Raw genomic sequence first — 21,848 nt, forward strand, 5'->3', positions numbered from 1 at the left:
CCAAGCTCCCCGTCGGCTGCAATCTTCCAGATCTAAGAGGTCTTGGAGGAAACCGATCCCAAAACGGGCCAAACAACCACCGGCCGTGATCCACTTCGCCGATTGCACAACACAAGAACCACCACACAGGAGAGGCGGCAAGGAGCGGAGGAGGAGGGAGGAGGCGAGATGAGGAGAGGGGGGAGAAGAGAGGGAGTAGGGGGGGCTCCCCCAAACTGAAACCCTAGCTTTTGGAGTTGGAGAGAGTCAAGAAGAGAGAGAAAGGGATCCAGCTTGTGGATTGAGTTTTTATTTGGGTAAGGTCAAATTTTATTGGTATAACGATATCGAAAGGCCAAAAAACTGTTACGCATGACCTGTTTTGTTACATAACGGCCATTTTTTAAAACCTTGGTTCTACTTTCTTCTCCTTTCTATATCTCATTTGACATTTCTTGGTTAGAATCACCCTAAATCTAGCACACACCTTAAAACATTTCTAAATAAACACACACTAAACACACAAGATAGTGCACTCAAGTATTAAAAACACATAAATATTTACCAACTTTTAGTACTAAGTTATACCACTAAAATAGTACTCATTGGAGATGCTTTTAAGAGCATAACTCGAACCACGTTCTATATCTTGAAAATTATATATCTATCTATCAATATTATAATTTCCGAAGTATCAAAAAAAGAAAAAATCCTATCGATATTATAAGTAAATATAGCGGTGCTTCATAAGAACTCTTCAAAACGTATTCCAAATGTTTTATAGTAGAATTTTGGGATTTCCTTAATTGTTTGGAAATCTACAACACAAAGTAGAAGACACCTGTTCTCACCAAAGGAGGAAGTTGAATTTAGAATTTCTTAATTGTTAGATATGTGTTAATTGAATGCCCCTTAATAAAGTTGAGTTTGTCTTATAAGACAAAGCAATATGGGATATAGAGAGTTTTTTTTTTTTTTTTTGATCTGCGATATAGAGAGTATTTGATTTACTTTTCTTCGAGTTTTTTTTTTTTGAACGTTTTTTTTTCTTCGAGTTACTTAAGGTCTACCAGAGAAGTTGATCCTGTGAGAGCTAAAAAATATGCACAACTGCACAATTACTAGGTTCAAGACAGAGAGATTGTTGGGCCCCGAGTGCGCTCATGAACTTAGTTACACAATGTCATTTCCTGCGATTACTCTAAAAATAGATTTGCAGGTGCGATGTCGAATGTCATAAAAGACTTGATTGAAGCTCTCGCTCGCTAACACCAATTAGTTTTTCGAGAGATGGTGGAAAACGGCCCAGCAGAGATCGATATGGTAAATGAAGCACTCAATGAAAGGACCTTAAGCCCATAAATTGCAACTCGCAATGCATCATCCTTCGCCCCCGCATGAGCAGTTTTTCTTTTGGTTGTAAATCATGAGCAGATTATAATGTTATAGTAGTACTGAGAATAGTCGCTCTCCTGCCACAGAAACTCACATTTGCTCACTGTCACCGTCATGACCATCTTAAGACATGGGGATTCTATGCGGAAATGATTCTTTTCCTTTTTCCTTTATGTACTTGATAATATGTCAAAAACATGTTTAGGTTATACAACAATTCCCACCACCACAAACAGCAACAGCAAAATTTACAATAATACTCACCCTCCTCAACAATCTCAGTCAAAAATATCGAAAAAAGGACAACAAAAAACAATCTACTTCAGGTAGATACAAGCTACAAGAATCAAAGAAGTAATTAACTATAAGTTTACTAAGCCATCTACGCTTTCGATGCAAATCTCCGACCATTCTCAGTGAGATGTAGATGAAGAAGCAATGTCTGTTTGGAGTGCTGATGAATTCTGGGTTTGGCTTCGACTTGAACTGTGCTTTTGGGTCTCTTCATGAAAGTCTCTCATGGCTTTGAACCTTAAATCTTCGGTGTAGGAATTTGGTTCTGGAATTATGCTTGGGATAGTCATTCGGCCTTCAAGCATGCTCACCACCTCAGACATTGCAGGCCTAAGTGATGGTGATGCATTTGTGCACAAGAGTGCTACTTTAACCATCCTTTCCACTTCTTCTTTGTTGACTTCAGACCCCAACTTTGGATCCACAAGGTCCGTGAAGTTTTCTCCTTGCGGCAAGTGGCACGCCTGCATATTGTGTGCAACTTGCTTATTAATATACAAAAAGAAAGAACTTCAGAAGAAAAGAAACCATTTGCAAGAAAGTTTAACCTGGACACTGTTGATTAATACTCATCTAAAACCTTAGGGGTAACTATTGTGAAGTTCACTCCCAATTCAACCCTAAATGGGGCAACATGTGCAAGTACTACAATTTACAGGTATGCGACAGAAATTCGAACTCCAGCACAACACTAGGAATGTTCGTATTTTCTACTCTGTTACCAACACCTACCCACACAAGCATTCATCGTCTTTCTATCTTAAGCATTTGCTAGTGGAAATGATTTTTGAGAATTTGAAGATATGTTGTTAATGTTTACTTATAATTAGTGATCATAAAGAAGACATCTAATAACAAGAAGTTTTGAAATATTGAAGACAAATCAAAATCATCAAGGAAGGAAGTCCTTATGTACCCAATCTAGCAGACATATGTAATTGTCGCTTGGCATGTAATTGTTGTTGTTCTTCCCGCTGATAATTTCCAAAGCTACAACTCCAAAGCTGTAAACATCTGCCTTGTAAGTCAAGTAACCCCAAAGTGCATATTCCGGGGCCATATATCCTCTGCGAATCACAATGTTCATGTCTCATTCAATATTCAAAAAGTTACTCGTATGCAGTTGACATGATAAGCATTCAGTCGTTTAGGCTCCCAACAAAAAAAAAAAAAATAGCCCATAGGGAAAGGACAAAAAGACTCACATAGTTCCAGCAACTCGAGTGCTAATGTGGGTCTTTTCATCTTCATTAAGCCTAGCCAACCCGAAGTCTGATATTTTGGGGTTTAGGTTTCCATCAAGCAGCACATTAGTAGCTTTAATGTCTCTGTGAACAACCTTGAATCTTGATTCCTCATGTAGAAAAGCTAAACCTCTAGCAATCCCAATGCAGATCTTAAGCCTTGTTGGCCAATCGAGTATCAATTGGTCGTCCTTCGGATCTGAAAATTATCCAATACTCAAGCATAGCTACAAAACTACAATAAAGTCGGTACTAGGTACCGAAAGTGTTGTTAGCCATTCCCCATATTTAGTCGATGTTTGTTAACACTTCCATATTCGATCCGTTGAAACTTTCAATGAAAGTATGTTTGGTAACTGTCTCTCGTTCAAAAAATGGTAAAAATTCCTACAACACGTGTAAGTAGAAAAATAATATTTTCATTACTTTTAAGAGCAACTTTTCATTCTCTCATCCCTCTCCACACCTTCAGCAACTGCCGATCACCCTTAACCTCCGTCATCCCACCCACTGTTCGGAAAAGTAAGTATTTTAACACAAAAGTGTGCACCAAACAGACTATGATAAGAAAGAAAACAGGAAAACCTACCAAACAACATGTGGGCGAGGCTATTGTTTTCCATATACTCATACACCAACAACAATTGGTCCCCTTCAATACAGCATCCATGAAGTTTAACAAGATTTGGGTGCTGCAAGCAAGAAATCATGCCAATTTCATTCAAAAATTCACGATTTCCTTGCCTTGATTTAGATGACAGTTGCTTCACTGCAACTAGAGTACCGTCAGACAATACACCCTGCATCCAAGATCCAGTCAATATCTAAGAATGATAACCAAAACGTGAGATGGATATATCATGGACTTAGTAGAACACCTTATACACAGAACCAAAACCACCTTCTCCAATCTTGTTTGCCGAATCGAAATTGTTTGTGGCAGCTTTAATATGTTTCAAAGTAAAAGAAGCAGTTTTCAACTCGAGACCTTCGAAATCTGTCCAGGAAAAATACCAACATGAATCATGAAACCAAAAAACATGGAGAATAATAATTTGAACAATCATCTTACTTCAGAAATCCATATTATATTTAAGAAACTGTTCTCTTCTCAGATCTGACTATCAACACATGCATTCTGAGCAATGGCCTGCCATGCTTATTATTACAGATAGTGTATATACACCTAAATATATACGTAAGTTACACATGCATCTCATACTCTAATGAAAAGGAAGTTTTGGATCTCGTGAACTTTAAAAAATTTCTCATAAAGTTACCAAACTGTTGCTGGTGTATTGCCGAAAATAGAACAAAGCAACATTGACGACTAACCACATTATTTCAATCAATGCTTACCTTTTCCCCTACTTTTTTTGCCTTTCAAACAGGCTTTCCACCAAAGGACACTGGCTGTTACAAAAACAAAGCATATAGCCACAACTCCAACAGCAACATATGCAGTGATGTTCTTCCTTCCACCGTCTGAACAAGATTTGTTACCTGCCCACAAGAAAAGAACAAAGCCAAACAACAATGCTAATGACAAGATAGTCGACACGAACCTGAAACCCAAATAAATATATGAGAGACGGCAATAGGTATAATCTGTTCAAACTTCACTACCAAACCCATTATATCAATAGCTGCACGTATTTGGCTCGCTTATGGAGATGAATATAGCCAAACGTCAGGGCTGTTTTTGAGAATTCAAATGATAAAGTTACTTGTATCTCTAGCCAATTAAGATTTTAGACGAGTTGGTGGTTAGCAATTTAAAAGCTTTCGATAAGAAGGTAGAGCTAGATATCGACACGGAAAAAAGATGAAGAACACAAGATAAATGAAGGGTGATGGGTCATTTAAATCAATGAAAGAGAAAGGGAAGGCCAACCTAAAGCACCTAAGTAGACAAAAGCAGATAATAATTATCAGATTACATAGCATAACCCAAACATAAGCAACAAAAAAAAAAAAGAAAAAGGAAGAGACAAATACGCAGAAAGTACTTACTAGGGATTACAGAAATAGCAGATATGAGGGGGCCATATACTCCTCTTACAGGAATTCGAGTAGTCCCTTTGCCAGCCCAATAAAATCGGATCTCCATAATATTATCTGTCACACTGGCGTTAAATGTTCTTGTCAATTGCTTTAGAGCCCCAACAGCCTCGTCTTCAATATTGAAATCCCTCCTAACTAATTTTCCCTGAATTAAACAAAATAATTACCGATTCTCCATGACCCGTTGAAAATTAAATATGTTCATAGACATAAACAAGACTACCTGAATATAAATATCAAATATCCTTCTCCCAAGACTGTTATATGTATTGTCGTTTGTGAAAAATATCTCAGCAAATTGCAGATTAACAATGTAATTCCCATTTTCTAAGCAGTAACGGAAGTAAGTAAGTGAGACAGGAGCCAGGCGCGCTGTAGTATACAATTCAGAGATGTTTGTTGATGACACAGCTTTGACAAAACGTACATTCTGGAAAACGTTATCATCCATGAAGTCCCCAGTGCTACTGAAACCCCAATAAGAATTACTTCTGTAATATTTTGATGAACCACCCTCAACACTTGCATCACCTTCGTACACGACTTTTTCATTACCTTCTCTGGTAGTTAAATCATTTCCACCACAATTAACATGTAAAGAACACCCATCTGCCATAAGATGAAATATGTAAATAACAACATCACAAAGGTACATCTACTGCTGCTTAACAAAACTTTTAATTACTGGTGCAAATGACAAAGTTGATTTTCGATTACTGTTGAAATGCGTATCATATGCCAAGAGAGGTTAACAATGAGTTTGAGCTATAGATTACACGACGCTTCTTTTGAATAGCTATATTGAATTATTGATAAGGTTTCTGATATCTAATTTAAAAGAAATGGAGTCTAAATAAGTTTCGTGAACAAAGGTGCAGAAAAGAAAAAGTTGTTTCAAGCTAGAGATACATAAAATAGAAACAGCCCACAGCGGCTTCTAGTGGTCAGGTTATTATTTAATTATGGTTATTATATATGATCAGCAGAAAAAATTAAGCTAAAGTTTGAGTCATATTAGAAACATGGATTTAGTGGATCCACTTCTTTTCATAATTTTAGTCATCAGTTAACAGGTCTATGATTGCCTGGGAGATTTTTTCGAAAGCATGGAGACTTGATTTGCCAAACACCAAACAGAATCTCGTGTTCCATTCAATTGAGGCAACTATGTGAATGCTTTTCCCTATTTCACTACATGCACAGTTGAACTAAATAAATTCCTTTTTGCCGAGACATCTCATGTCAATTCTGATCTTTCTTCCCTCCTAGCAGTTCCATTCAGCATCATCGCAATCTTCCTTGTGTTGCATTCAGGATTCCTCGTACTACAAGACTAAACTATTGCAATTTTTCTCTCTCAACTTATCTAAAGCTGACGCTACTCCTACCATTTCATCATTTACTCAAAAAAATATGAGGAGACATTGTTATGAGATTCTGAAAGCTTAATAAAAAAGGTAGGGTAGTTCACACCACTGGATACTCGGAAGAACAAACTTACATCTTGGACAAGTGACATCCTTCATACATGGAAGAATACTCTTTCTGTTGCAGAAATAATACAACAGAATTAGCACTAAATGTGCATGAAGAATAAATATGAGTACTCCTAAGGTGAAATATCCTCAATATTCCTCACCCAACTACAAACAGTAGCTAAATATGCAACATTACAATGGTAAAGAGGTAAATAGTAAAGAGCATCTTACAGGGGGTTCTTCATAGAAGAGCTTCTAAATAAATTTACGTAATAATTCCTGAGAAAGATGGGGAAAAAAAATGAGGACTAATTGTTAGAAATACAAATATTTCCACTTAACAAGAAAGTATATAGATGCACGCAGGGTTTCAAATCGCGGTATTGGTGATATGGTCATGTGGCAGCCCACAGCTGATATCACACAGTATTGGCCTATACATAGGTAAATAACGGTATTGGAGGTCCAAATTCCGTTATGTATCGGCCGATACAATATACAACAGCTTTTATCTAAAATCCTCATGCAGGATAAAACCTAATGCTGTGTTTGGATGGGTTTTTGAGAATTTTTGAGTTTGGTTTTTGGGGTAATGAGTGGAGAGAGATAGAGAGAGAAATGAGAATAATGATTGGAGAGTAAAGAGAGAAATGATTGGAAGTAGGGGTAATGAGTATTTTTTGAGTTGGAAATTTTTTTCCAAAACACAAACCAAACAAAGCATTAATACACAAATATGCTTACACGTTCTCTCGACAAGCAAGCTGGTTAGGATCTTGCCATGTGAAGTTGTTGTAGGAAAGATCACTGCATGCATCATTAACATTAGTTGTCATAATGGTAGTAATTATACTGATATGATGAATTAGTGACAGAAGTATAACAGATTTAAAAGAAGAAATAAATAGAGGATGTCCGATAAAAAGCTTCAGATCCTAAACTTAAACACAACCGATTAAGAAACTTGGGTTCATTAATATATGATTAGCAGGCATGTTACAGTAATTTCTTTTATGAATTTAAAAAAGAAATACTAAAGAAATACTGTAAGGGTTAGAACATGTAAATACAGAGTACCACCGATAAGCTTAAAGACATGATTGGAGCAGTTCAATGAATACAATCGAAATAATAAAGTTATTGCTACTTCTGAAGTAAGATATTTAGTTTCTGATAGTGCTGCAGTAAATAAATAACAGGACTTGAATTGTTCATTTCGAGAACATAGAAGAGCAAAGAGTTCTCGACGTTTGTAAAATTGCAATAATAAAGAACAAAGCAGATGGTTCATAACCAATTCAATAAGCAACACAGAACAAAACTAGAGTCGGGCTTTGTACCAAAGTGGAGAAAAGTCTAGATAGAATCATTAGAGAAGCTGTAACCTTGTTTAAATAAAAAAGCAACTTGCTGGAAGATGTATTACGTGGTTAAAGAAATAGAGACCAAAGGTCCCAATATTCTTCACAACCTTTCATCCTTGAACTAAAGAAAACAAAATGTAAATGAGATGCAAAACTGAAAGTACGGATTGAATATCAAGGCGTGATAATTCAGAGGAATCAATTCAGCGACCTATTTACATTATTCAAAAGGAGAAGCTGTAAGAGGTTTGGACAATAAATGAATACAAGTCGAAGTGGCAGCAGGCTGATGTGCAGCTGTGCGCCAAAGGAAGAAAAATTTTAAACAGAACAATGAGAGTTTATCAATGATGACTGACGAGGCACAACATCCAACAATCACTCAGGTAATGCATATGAATTAGAAAGGGCGTGAAATAAATTAGCTGATATGATAATGGCTTAGGTCAGAAACTTTGTAGGAATGAAAACACATAACCAATACAATTTTGGGAATGAAATCAATTAGAAAAGCAAAGGAAAACCCAATGTAGCCACCAACACCAAGGAAAGTTTTATGCAAGGTGCAGGTCAGCAAATGTAGCTTCAGCAAATATACATACAAATTATCCATTCTTTAATTAAAGACGTGGACTCTAGACAGAGTCAACAGTTGACAGTACTTGCTTTTGCAAACATCAGTCCATATGATGCACTCTGAATCATGATTTTACTGGAACTATTTATTCCTTCTAATACTGGATTCAATTTGCTTACTTTAAAGCCCCACAATTAAATTTGTTCAACATATCATAAACAATAGAAAGAAGGCAATGAATTTACGGCTAAACTAGCCGAATTGCACACGGACAAAAAATGCAAAATAATCCTTGAAAAGAAAAATACTTACAGACTACTTCCATCTGTCAAGATTGAATCAGGTATATTTCCACTAAGCATGTTGTCACTCAAAAACCTATTCAAAGCAACACACACATCAATAAGCTATGTACCCGAGTATGGTGACAGTGAAGTATGCAGCAGTTAAAAACTTTGGCAGTGGGAGAGAAAATTAGATGTAAAAATCATGTCTCCAGCAACGGTCTAGTTCCTATAACTTCATAAAATTAGTAGGAGAAGGATCTCTCTTGAGTACTATGCGAGAAATAACCAAATGCTGCAAAAATTTACTTTCAATACTTACACAAACTTCAAGCTCTTTGAAGGTATGTTATTTGGAATGTCTCCCACTAAACTGTTAAAACTGAGATCCCTGTCCAAGTCAATGCAAAGATAGAGTTAAAAAAGGCAGAGAAAAAGCCTACGAACGATCTTATACCATGAATTTTATTAACAGTAAAATGCAAACTGTTTCCTATGTAAAACTTGCAAAAATAGAGAAACTTAATGGATCAAAAAACAAATGTAGAAGAGTGAGAAGAGAAGAAGTCCTCCTTAGCAGAAGCAAACGAAGGAAAATAGAATATAACAGAAAACGGATAGAAAAACCTATGGGGCATAATATACTGTAATTCCTATGTTTTCCATGTTTCTAGGAAATAGTTTATAATCTACAGGAGGCTGAACACCATAGGAAATGTTTTCACTTTTAGAGAAAATTACCTCTAAGGATAGAAACAAGGTGAAATTACATGGAGACCCCCTCATCTATACATTTTGGACACGAACACCCCCTAACCTTTAAAAATGCCCACTGACACCCCCTCATGTATTACCGTTACCCAAGTTAACCCCTTCCGTTGGATTGCCGTTTGTTTCAATGGCACGTGCCAGTGCTTTTGGCCTTTTTGAGACAAAAATACCCTTGAAAGAATCTCTATAGACCCCCCCCCCCCCCCCCCCTACGGTAGCCACGGAAGCTGCCAATAGCAGTACCAAGGGCGCTTACAACCTCACAGCTATAAAACCCTTGTTTCACTCTCTCATTCGCACACTTTGAACACCCTCCCTACCCCGAAGAACGGCCCGACCACCCCACCACAACCCACCCACAGCTGTCATCTCCAAAGGAGCCCATCCGAAACTCATCAATCCACCCGAAACACCTCCTCCCACCCACCACCATCACCCCAACCCTCACAGCCGCCAACACCAGAGCCATCCACCACCACCACCACAGCCACCGCAGCTCCCAAAGACAACCTGCAAAAAACAAAAACCCCAAACCCGCCGCCCCACCACGCAACCACCAACCTGTAGGCCAACAACACCACAACTAAAAGATCAGCAACCGACGCCACCCAAAAGCACAGCGGTGGTGACCACCAACCAAACCAGGAATGTGGATCGACGGCCTCCGAACACTCCACCATCGCCGTTAAGCAAGATCTGACCACCCAAGAGTGAAAATCCGATTGGAGGAGCAACAAGAAAGCCCCACATCGCCGTTAAGCATACCGGTAGCACCCAAAGGAAAGAAACCGTTGGGGGAAAACACAAGAAGGGGCCCAACGGACAGCCGTGACTGAACGACGAAGAGGAGAAGGGAGGGGAAGGAGAAAGAAGGAGAGAAAAGGGAAAAAAAAAAGAGGCGGCTCGGGGGGAGAGGGATAGCCGCTCCCCCGGGCGAAGAAAACCTAGGCGGAGACCAGAGAGAGAGGAGGAAGATGGAGAGTTCAGAGAGAGAAGGAATTGTTGGCTAGAGAGATCTGTGAATGTTATTATAACAAGGGTATATTTGTGTGAGTGTTATTATGACAAGGGTATCTTTGTCATTTTTCAGCCATTCCATTAACAAAGTTTGTGATTTTTTAGTTTCAAGTAGATGAGGGGGTGTCTGTGGGCATTTGTAAAGGTTAGGGGGTGTTCATGTCCAAAACGTATAGATGAGGGGGTCTCTGTGTAATTTCACCTAGAAACAATGTACTTAATTCTCATTAAGGATGATCTCAGTTTTTAATTACCTCCAAGCACAACCTCATGATAAAATTACCCTTTTACCTTTCAAATACTATTAAAATTCACTAAACCTTATGAAAGTGCCTAAACCCTAGGGGTAGGGTAGGGTAGGGTAGACACTTTAAAAGGGGCAATTTTGAGAAAATATTCTAGAAATCCTTAACGGTGCCTTTTCGTAAAATAGAATATCCACAAATTTTACAAACAAGTTGAAGGTCTACACTCTAGACACTAAACTCACCTAGGAAAAGATTGATGGGTGGGGGAAAGAACATTGCATTAGGGTAGTATTCCATATATTATTCTAACCAATCCACTGTAATCATGTAGGCATGTAGTTGATTGTATATTCACATGAACATTTACCAAAACCTTAACATGCTATACTTACAACATCTGCAGACTATTCATTTTCCAAACATAGCCCGGGATTTCACCATAAAGGTTGCAGCTTCTCAAAACCCTAAAATCCAAAAAGGCAATAAACTTAAAACATTCATCAAACGTACACCTATACACAATTCTCAAAATCAATTCTCAAAATCAAGAACTACGATGATCAAGCATACAATCTTATTAGCCCTGTAGTGTTGTTGAAGTTAGGAAATCCCTGAGCTGTTCCATTTATGTCACTGATTCTCCTGTTAAAGAAATTACACCACGAAAATTTCAATCAACAGTACACCACTAGTTGAATATATGAATGAATTAAGTAAAGAACCTATATTTACTTCATCGATTAAAGGATGTTCTGTACTCACAAGTCAGTTAACTTATTCAAAAGGGATATGTTCGGTGGAATGGGTCCCTGAAATCCACTGGCATACATTTCTCTACATTGACACAGATTAGTATGGATTGTTAGGTATATATTAGGAAATTTCTGTGCACGTAGTTGGTCTCAGGATGAGTTTTTTGTATATGCCAGATTAAAAGGAACTTACAATCTTCCAAGTTGTTTCCAGTTCTGTATAAAATTAGGTATTGCTCCGCTGAAGTTGTTATCATTTATCCTACTGCATTGTGCAAGAGACTGGAGCTGAACTAACGTCATGATCGAAATGGTATTAAGAATCAAATAACATAGTATAGATGCTTACAAATCCGTTAGATTTCTTAGCCCAGCCAAAGAAGTTGGTAGCTCTCCACTCAACTGATTCGAAGACAGTACCCTGAAATTTTATATCATGTGGCCAAACAGAGAGGTTAGACATTCTTTCATCCTTCACAAATCTTATTCAATGAGTAAGAACAAGTAAATAAGGAAAGATAAATCTTACAAAGTATTCAAGTTAACTAGTTTTCCAAGTTCAGAAGGAACACTCCCAGAAAATTGGTTGGCTTCAAGATTCCTGGTTCAAAACCTCCATTGAGATTATGAAAAATGAAAAACAGGGAAAAGTACCACCACTAATGTCTTGAATTGTGTGGGGAAAGATGATACTACTATTGCACATCTATAAATCAATAAACCACTTGCTGAATTTAATAATACGAAACACCCAAAATTGAGTTGAAGGGTGTGCTTGGTCCAGTTTCAGTTCCAATACTAAAGATGAAAATTTGATATCATTTTAAACGATTCTAATTATGACAGCACTCCTAGAAAGTAAAGACATACTAATCTTTAACTTTCCGAAGTACCAAAAAAAAAAGAAGAAGAAGAAGAAGAAGCAAATCTTGAAAACGTACAGGAATGTGAGACTGGAGAAATTTCCCAGTTCCTTCGGAATTTCCCCTGATAAGCGGTTTGCAAGAACAGAGCTGCATCAAAGTTCCATAAGAAGAAACTTTAAGACAACTGAGCTACTTGAGCAAGGGACAGATATATATTACTCCCTCCGTCCAAGTTTAAATGTCCCTTAGGGCAATCCATGCATTTTCAATCCCCCCCCCCCCCCCCCCCCCCCAAAATATATATATATATTTTGCACCAAATTAAATGTGTACTTTAATTTGGTGTTATAAAATAAATATATATATTTTTTTTTTGGAGTTTGAAAAAGCACAAATTCCCGTAGGGGACATTTAAATTGGGATGGAGGGAGTACATCTATATAATAAAATAGAGCTGTGTTTGAATCCAAAAGATAACCAACGCTCCAGATTTATCTCTTCCTCCTGCATAAATCTCTACCCTCCATTCTACAAAATGGCATGTCCGTAAATTGATAACTTTTTTTTCTTTTTTTTTTTGACCATTTTCTAATCACACATTCCCCTTCTATTTTCTATTTTGGAAGAGAATTGGGGAGTAAACGTAGGGGGTGTTCCAGATAACCTTCTTTTTTTAAAACTTCTTTTTTTTCAATTTTCAAACTCAAATATAATGAAAATGAAAAATATTTTTTTGATTTTTCTTACACCGTATAAAAGATCTCAATGAAATCTATCAAACAAGATCCATATTGGTAGAAAAATTATTTGCGTATACAGATAATTTTTGGGCTTGAAATTATCTTCCTTTTTCTAAAACCTTCCTTTTGTTTAGTTGGAACACCACCGTAATTGCTTAATTAGTGGCAAAAGCTAATTGGCCAAGACAATTGCTTAATTATAGTAGATTTTTGTTAAATCTTTCAACGAATTCTTTTAGTTATTAAATCTTTGATTTGGTGGGTAAATATTTCATCCCTTGAATCCGTATATTTTGGACCATTAGATTGGTACATATTTTTTAAACGGAATTAGTTTTTGAATTCGTATATACGGGTAGTATAGCCAGCGACATATTTGAAAAGAATTAATGAAATGAAACCTAAAATACTCCTTCCGATTAAAAAGAAAACATTTGGCCCTTCTAATTAAAATTCAATTTGTATGTATCTCCAAACATTTGAAATCCCATGATTTATGGGATCGATTATAAACTGAAAAGGAGAATACGTACATATATGGAATTGATTTAGTCTATTTTAAATCCATAGATCAATAATTGAAAAGGAATCCATAGGTAATTGATTTAGCCTTTTTAAAAGGAGAATTACGTACATATCACTTGGGATATAGACAAAACTGTATATAAGGAGTCATTTCCGCCTCCTATTTAGGCATTAGGTAAAATATATAAGAAGTCCACAACTTAAAAGGAATATACCTTCTATTTAGGAATGTGTGAGTGATTGGTTCCCTGTGATTTCCTTATCACATAAGATTTAAATTTTAGAAGATTTAAACTTATCACTACGTTTTAGAAGTCCTCGTTTCTTAGAAGACCAACCTACTGTGTGCAATTGATACCTTCTATTTAGAAGTCCACATTTTTTGGGTTTGTTTGTCACATGCATAGATTTTCCATGTCCTCCAACTTCTGAACGCCCATTACCTATAGTGAGGTAAGTTCGATTTTTTTTAGTACTCACTAAAGTTCGATTTCTTTCTTGAACGATTTTTAATCATATTGGGTTTCTTTTGCCAAAAACAACTTCCTGAGCGACCATTACCGATAGTGATATAAGTTTGATTTTTTCAATTCTCATGCAAGTTTGATTTTTTTCATGGACGAGTTTTACTCATATTGGGTTTCTTTTGCCGTAAATTAGGAGTTTCTTGACTAATTTTTTTTAGTTTTATTGCAAGGGATTCAAACATCAAAGGATTTTTTTCATTTCTCATGCAAGTTCAATTTTCATATTGGGTTTCTTTTGCCGAAAATTGTAAGGAAAAATATGAGTGTGCGAGAATTGTTTTTTTTTTACAACCTTGCATGGGTCTTTTGCGTTAATCCTAACTTTGTTGTTTATTCTACCATCTTCTTACTTTCTTTTGTTGTTTATTCTACCATCTTCTTACTTTCTATTATTTTACTATAGGAAAGATCACAAGAAATATATTTAGAGAATTCTTGCGTTGAGTTTAAATTCGAGGTACTGCAATTTTTTTTTGGATTGCTATCCTTTTTCATGTAGAGCACTCACAATGATTTTGTTGTTAAACTTATAAACGTTTTAATTAGGTTCATGGCCAATTTTATTTGTCGTTTGGAACATGCATGCTGACTCCTTCATCATTCTTTACAAAATCGATAAGGGAGGACTGGGTTTGAATCCAAAAGACAACCAACGGACCAGAATGTCCCTTCTATAAATCTAGACTGTTGGTTGTTCAAGGGTTATCATCATCACATTTTGGTAACCAGCTAATCAAAAAAAAAAAGGATCCTTGAGATTGATTCCCTGTGATTCAGGGATTTAATTTTTTACCACATTTAAAAGGATGCATGAGATTGATTCCCTATGATTCAGGGATTTAATTTTTTACCATATTTACCAAATATTGACATTTAAACTTCTATTGATTATCACATAAATTGGAAAATAATGCTTACAGCCACATTTCCGGGTAAGAATGGATCCCTGTGATTCAGGGAATTAATGCCGAAAATTAGGGTGGTTTTCAAACGTTTTTTTTAACAGTAAGATCAAACGTTTGCTACTTCAAACCTTTCATATATATATATTTTTTGACATAGGAAAAGAAAGAGTGCAAAACTAATTAACGCCCTATTCTTTTCTTTTTTTTTAACAGCAACACCCTATTCTTTTTTCCCTTGATAGTTGTCAAAACAACATTTTTTTGCAAGATTAACAAATGGAGTAATTGTAAACCTTTTTTCTCATTTTTTTAAACTTCGTTTCATTAGAACATGTGTTGTTATTTACACTCCTTTAAACATTACCATATATGCATCGATGAAAATATTATGATGTTAACCAAACACATCGCAAACTGAAGTTTTGTGTTCCTTTTTTTTTTTTCACTCATTTAATATTATGGGAGTCTATATATATCTTTAAAATGCTTTATGTTGTTATTTCCATGATAACTTTTGACTATTACTCTCTTTCAAATTTCAGATAACTTCTTGGGACTTAACTAATCATGGACAATCTAAGCGTCTATGGCCATGTGAGTTGACCCGTTTCATTTTATACCTTGGTCATAATAATCAAATTAATTGTTTCCTATGCGCGGATCAAAAAAAAAAAATTTGTTTCCGATGCATTCGGTGAATTCTTCAATTTCTTATGCAGCTCGACGGTAACTTGCAGAAAATGTAAGAACTATTTACTCAATTGCATTGCTTAATCTGATTTTATATATTTGATTCATATTTGCTTTGTTTTATTTTTTCAGTACAAAGGTTACGTGTCTTCGAGAAAAAAATGTAATTGTGGTGATTCATGATGAGCAAGAAGTTAATCGTATTTTTATGTATGGGGTATGCCTACCAATGCCATTATTACTTTACTCCCTTTATACTGTAAGGGGTCAACGAATTGATAAAAGGGATGTGGTGTCATACAATACCTTTCGAGAAAATATAATTCTCATATCAATGTGGAAGTTTGTCCTGGAATAAAATATGTTAAGTATATTCACAAGTACATCTACAAAGGTTATGATCGTACCATGATGGTGTTGAGAGATGAATAAACAAGATATAGAATTAAGGTAACTATTATTAGTCATCATTTTATTTTTACAAGAAGAAATTCTTGCTCATTAATTATTTTTTTAGGCTGTTATTCATGTTTCTAATTGTGCTTTTTGGATGAAGTAGATATGTGTTGGTACAAAAACTCTTGGGAGGCAGATGGAGAGACAAATTTCAAGACAATAAGATCTATGTTGAACACCTTTTTTTTCCCCTACGTAGTGTATCATATTTGACTCTATATAAATTTTTAGATTTTTTATGCATGTTAAAATTGGATTCTATGAATGCAACATGGTATTGGTTTTGAGTTTTGTGGTTTGGATTAATATAGTTCAGTGTGTATCCTATCAATGCAATTAACTCGGTATATGTGATTAGGATTATCATTGGTAGTGATGTACACACGGGCAGAGGCTTTACAAATAAAACTTTTTGTTGCGGAGTGCTGCAGGCATAGGTAATTAGCATATTAAAGTTTTGCAACAACAAAAATATACCGTATTTTACTTTGTTCCTACCCATTTTTTTCAACATGTCATCCCTTCGCTCATTGCTCGACCCGTAGCTTTAGTTGTCTTCAAAATGTGTTGCGCCGTGCCTTCAGGCACGGGCATTCGCTAGTACATACTATAATATATATATATATATATATATATATATATATATATATATATATATATATATATCTATGTATCTATGTATCTATGTATACACCAAGCTTCTATTAATGACGCCCTTAACGTGTTAAGGACTTCCCCTTTCCCAATCAAATTTTGATGATCCAAAAACTATTTGGATCAAGCCCTTTCCAATCATACTTTTTGCTGATTTCTCGCGTGTACCCTTAAAATCACATTTTACACACATTGACCGGTTCAAATCATCAAAATTTGATCAGGAATAATGTCAAACTCATGAGGTGTTAAGTTAAGGGCGCCCTTATTAGAAGGAGACTGGTATGTATATATATATATATATATATATATATGAGTTCTCTTCTTACAAGGGCCTCCTTATAAGGACCTCATAGATCTCGATTGGATTTCAATGATCCAAGCCATTCAATGTGATCAAAACGTAATTTTAAGGGTCCCCGCAAGAAATCATCAAAAAAAATGACCGGGAAGAGCTTCATCCGAACAGTTTCAAACAGTTTTTTATTAAACGGTTTAAAAAAAAACTGCTCAAATCAAGCCCTTTCCGGTCTCTTTTTTTGACGATTTCTCACGGGTACCCTTAAAATCACGTTCTGATCACATTGAATGGCCCGGATCATCGAAATCCGATAGGGAATGGGGAGAAATGGGAAGGTCCGCATATAAGGTCCTTATTTTAAGGTCCTTACTTGAAGATTGCTCGTGTGTGTATATATATATATATCGGGACGGTTCAAGAGACACCTAAAAAAACACCCCAAATCTCAATCTCATAGTTCCCGATTAAATTTTTATGATCCAAACCGTTCAATGTGTGCAGAATATGATTTTATGAGTGCCCGCGAGAAATTAGCAAAAAAAATGACCGGGAAATGCTTGATTTGAGCAGTTTTTATTTGAACCGTTCAATAAAAAACTGTTCGAAACTGTTAGGATCAAGCCTTTCCTGGTCATTTTTTTTGCTGATTTCTTGCAGGTACCCTTAAAATCACGTTCTGATCACATTGAGCGGCTCGGATCATTAAAATTTGATCGGGAACTATGAGGTATTTTTTTGGGTGTCCCCGGAACCGCCCCGTATATATATATATATATATATATATATATATATATATTATCAGAGCGCTTTAGCTAAGGTTGCCCTTATCCCACAAAAATGCGGACGTCACTCAGCTACCGTTGGATTGTGTTTTCGATGATCCGGATCCGCGGACGTAATCTTACTGGTAAGAATACATTCGCGGATCCGGACCATTCAAAACACAATCCAACGGCTAGCGTTCGACGTCCGCATTTTACCACTATGCGGGGGTCCTTAGCTGAAGCGCCGTGTGTGTGTATGTGTATAGATAGATAGATAAATAAATAAATAAATATATATATATATATATATATATATATATATATATATATATATATATATAGAGAGAGAGAGAGAGAGAGAGAGAGAGAGAGAGAGAGAGAGAGAGAACTTACATTGAACTCAATTGCAAAGAAGCCCATTCAAGTGGAATTGTACCACTGAGGACATTGTATGCGAAATCACTGCAAACGAGAAAATAGAGCAGATTTTCGTTTCATACAATGGTAATCATGTATCTGTGTGATAGAATTTTGCTATTAATTAATGGTTGTATGGATACTCAAGTCAATTTCAGTTTTGTCAAGACAAAATAAACTACAAAAACGAATATATCGCAAAACTTCAAATTCTAAAGAAAGCAATGTCCAAACATCTCGGGACTATTTCTCAAAAAGCTGACACTCTATAGGAATGGTGGATCCATTCCTATGTCATCAAAGAGCAATGCTTATGGAATATGCCCATACCTGCAAATGTCTCTTGGACTTTTAGAAAGATATTAAAGCTAAAGATATTAACCATATAATAGGATATGGTGCAATGACTTTCCTTCAATTAGACAACTGGCACCCCCTTGGCCCTCTGTATACCAGGTTTGGGGATAGAATTTTTTTCAATCTTGGCAGGTCATTCATTATTAGGAAAGGATCTTGGTTTTGGTCTAGGAGAAGGAATGCAGTAACAAAGGAGATCATGGACCATACCCCGTACGGTCCTTCCAAATCCTTCTCAGGAGGACTCAGTGGTGTGGACTCTTAGTCCTCATGGTTTTTCTACCAAATCTGCATGGGCAGCTATAAGAGTGGCCAAGCCTGAATTGCCTCAGTTTAAGGTGATTTGGTGTAAGTATTTCATGCTTAGCTGGCTATTTTGGGAACGTTGGTAACCAAAGATAGGATAAAGAGGCGGGGGATTCTTGTTGATAATTCTTGTGTGCTGCGTGGAAGTGGGTTGGAAGACCATGATCACCTTTACTTCCAGTGCGGTTTCTTCGCTCAGCTCTTAAGACTCTTTAATTAATGAGAAGATGTGGTATGGCTAGAAGGCCTTCCACCTCGGCTCAAGAGGTGGTATGGGCAATCCCAAAAGGAAGGGAGAGGGCTTTCAGCATTCTGTATATAAACGTGCATTGGCTCTATCATTTATCATGTATGGCTTGAAAGAAATGCAAGGATCTTCAAAAACACATGAAGGAGTGTGGATAATGTGCTCAATATGATTGTTTCAGACTTGAGATCTTGTTTCAGCTCATGGCGGAAGGTTAAGAGGTCTGCCAAAAATCAGGATGGGGGTTACCTCAGCGTATCTTTGTTCCTTTGTAATTGTTTTGCTCTGTTTTGCCTGAATTTCTTTAGCTAGTTAGTCAGGAAGGAGAGTTTGGTTTCTGTGAAGTGGTTTTCTTCCTCTAAGACTCTGGTGTTATGTTGTATCTTTGGTTTGGTTTTCTAAAATTTATGTTACCCAAAAAAAATAAAATGGGCAGAAACATCTGCACAACAAATGTTATATGACAAGATATTTCACAGTATGAATCATATCAAAAATTTTCCAAATATTGCATAAAAGAATGCCCTTACATCTCTTGGAGATAAGGAAGTTTCACCAATTCGGGCGGAAGCATGCCCGGAAGACTATACCCCTTAAGCACACTGTCATACAAGGTTGCCATTAGAAAAGAAGTTAGTATTCACAGCATTTCACTGAATTTTACTCCTGGACAGCTGAAAGGACTTTATTGAATTCTGTTTTGAACCATCCACTTTTATGCTACGTAAAAACCATTGAATAACGTCCATTTTCAACTAAAAAACTTAGGCATATGCTAATGATCTACAGAGGATGGAAGGACACTCCTTAAGTTGTACTGCGATTCATAACAAGAGTGACAATCTAGCGAGCAAGCTAAAATTTCAAAAAGAGAATTGTTTTTTATATGAGACAATAATTGGGCAATGAAATCTTGCTAAGTAAATTTGTGTGTACAGAATAGGTTCTATTGTATCAGACTAGGAGATATAGAATAACACAAAACATAATACTAGTGTATAAAACTTTAATGCAACATATGTGTAGAAACTATACATCTTCTCGACATGGCAATATGTGTCATTCACAAAGTTGCATGGGCACTCAACAGAGCTGTCTGATCCCTTAGGTGCCTGATCAGTTAACCCAACCACTTCAACTTGGCATGAATCACTGTTGAACTCCCAATATATTGCACCCATTGAAGTGGCAATTTGCTGGAGAGCATCCACTAAATGAGAAACAAGCATACAAATGAGTCAACTCTGCTGAGTACAATTCACCAGTGACAGGCAAATCTTTACGTAAGATAGCAGCAGAAAAGAAGGTAATATATCGAAGAAAAATAAACCAAAGAACTAGAGATCTCCTTCACGGTCGGAGTCGAGCGAGAGGGGGTAGGAGGAGGAAAGCGTGGGGGTTGGCCCCTTTGGCGGTTTTTCCAATCCTAAATGCAGTATAAAATAGAAGATTTTTTGCAAGGGAACCAACGCCTGTTTTCGAGATCAAGAGTAACAAATCTGATGTCTCAACAAAATCCAAAAATCGGCTGAAGAATGGTTGAAGCAATCCGGTAAACTAACTGGACAAAAGGGCTTTGGAGTAGCATGAGATGTATTAAACCATTCCTAGATCCTGGCCTTCTTTTTGAAGGGTGACACCTCCTTGGTGTACAATCCCCTCTTTTTGTATTCAAGTTGCTCTCCCTTTCGGCTTCTTTTATATATTTATCAACTTATCATAAACAACTTTGCAGTATCTTTTCCTTTGGAACATGCAAGATCCAAACAAAACATAAAGGATCTCCTCATTTAGTCATTTGTGATATCACACGCCCTGATTGAACCTGTCAGAGCTTGTCCCACATTGATTAATTTTAACCTCCAAATCTAGTACATGAGCCTCAATGTCATCTCATTCATTGTCAATTGGTTTTGAATTGGATGCTTTCTGGGAACCCTTCACTTCAAAAATTCAATCTAAACTCTCTAAATCTTTCCTTTCCTGACGTCACCATTTACCTCAAACTCAACAACCCACCACAAAGCGTAATGAAAGGAAAAGTCTAAGTGAAACCAGATAATGGCAAACCAACACCAATTTCAATTTCACACCCTTTCCTAAATTTTCTTGGCAGCCAAACAGAAAGACAGTCAAATATGATATGGGAAATCAAACATACCTTCACCCTGGGGCAACTTCGACACGGAAATCCTCAATAACCAGAAGCAGCTCAAAGAAAGAATCCAAAAGACAACTCCATTTCTGTAAACCATGTCTTCCAGGTAGTATATCTTATATGTATATCTGGAAGACCCTTGCAGAGAATTGTCAGCAGGAGTAAATGGACTCACAGCTGAAACACGAGCAAAAGAAGGTGGAGTCCTGAGCAGATTTTAGAGAGAGAAAATACCCAGGAAGAGAAGTGAAATATTGCCTGGTGTCTTTGACATGCTTTAATTTGGTAGTTTTCATTCCATTCCATATCTATCTATTATGGGGCAATTATAGTTACCCCGTCAAACTATATTGACTGGTGTCTTTGACACTTTACCTCCTCAAACTTTTTTTTTTAGCACTTAACCTCCTCTCCTCTAATTAGTGAAAATGCAACTACTGTTTGCTTTCTGTTATGAATCGGATGGAA

The 21,848-nt window shown here is 36.5% G+C and overlaps 1 protein-coding gene across 1 annotated transcript; it reads right to left on the bottom strand.

Annotated features, from left to right (window-relative positions):
- Nucleotides 1-1,511: 1,511 nt before the first annotated feature.
- Nucleotides 1,512-21,586, bottom strand: LOC131310999 (probable LRR receptor-like serine/threonine-protein kinase RFK1). Its single transcript, XM_058338300.1, has 24 exons — nucleotides 21,384-21,586; nucleotides 20,258-20,432; nucleotides 19,753-19,824; nucleotides 18,289-18,357; nucleotides 12,409-12,480; nucleotides 11,997-12,068; nucleotides 11,817-11,888; nucleotides 11,661-11,732; nucleotides 11,478-11,549; nucleotides 11,286-11,357; nucleotides 11,108-11,179; nucleotides 9,002-9,070; nucleotides 8,708-8,773; nucleotides 7,199-7,261; nucleotides 6,686-6,733; nucleotides 6,478-6,521; nucleotides 5,200-5,585; nucleotides 4,926-5,121; nucleotides 4,272-4,415; nucleotides 3,791-3,909; nucleotides 3,502-3,712; nucleotides 2,874-3,111; nucleotides 2,585-2,735; nucleotides 1,512-2,132 (listed from the first exon to the last, which is right to left on the bottom strand). Exons 1-24 carry the CDS (start codon nucleotides 21,475-21,477, stop codon nucleotides 1,788-1,790), a joined length of 2,994 nt encoding a protein of 997 aa, XP_058194283.1. The 5' UTR covers nucleotides 21,478-21,586; the 3' UTR covers nucleotides 1,512-1,787.
- Nucleotides 21,587-21,848: the final 262 nt, after the last annotated feature.

This window comes from Rhododendron vialii, chromosome 2a (genome assembly GCF_030253575.1).
Source record: "Rhododendron vialii isolate Sample 1 chromosome 2a, ASM3025357v1".
Taxonomy (NCBI): Eukaryota; Viridiplantae; Streptophyta; class Magnoliopsida; order Ericales; family Ericaceae; genus Rhododendron; species Rhododendron vialii.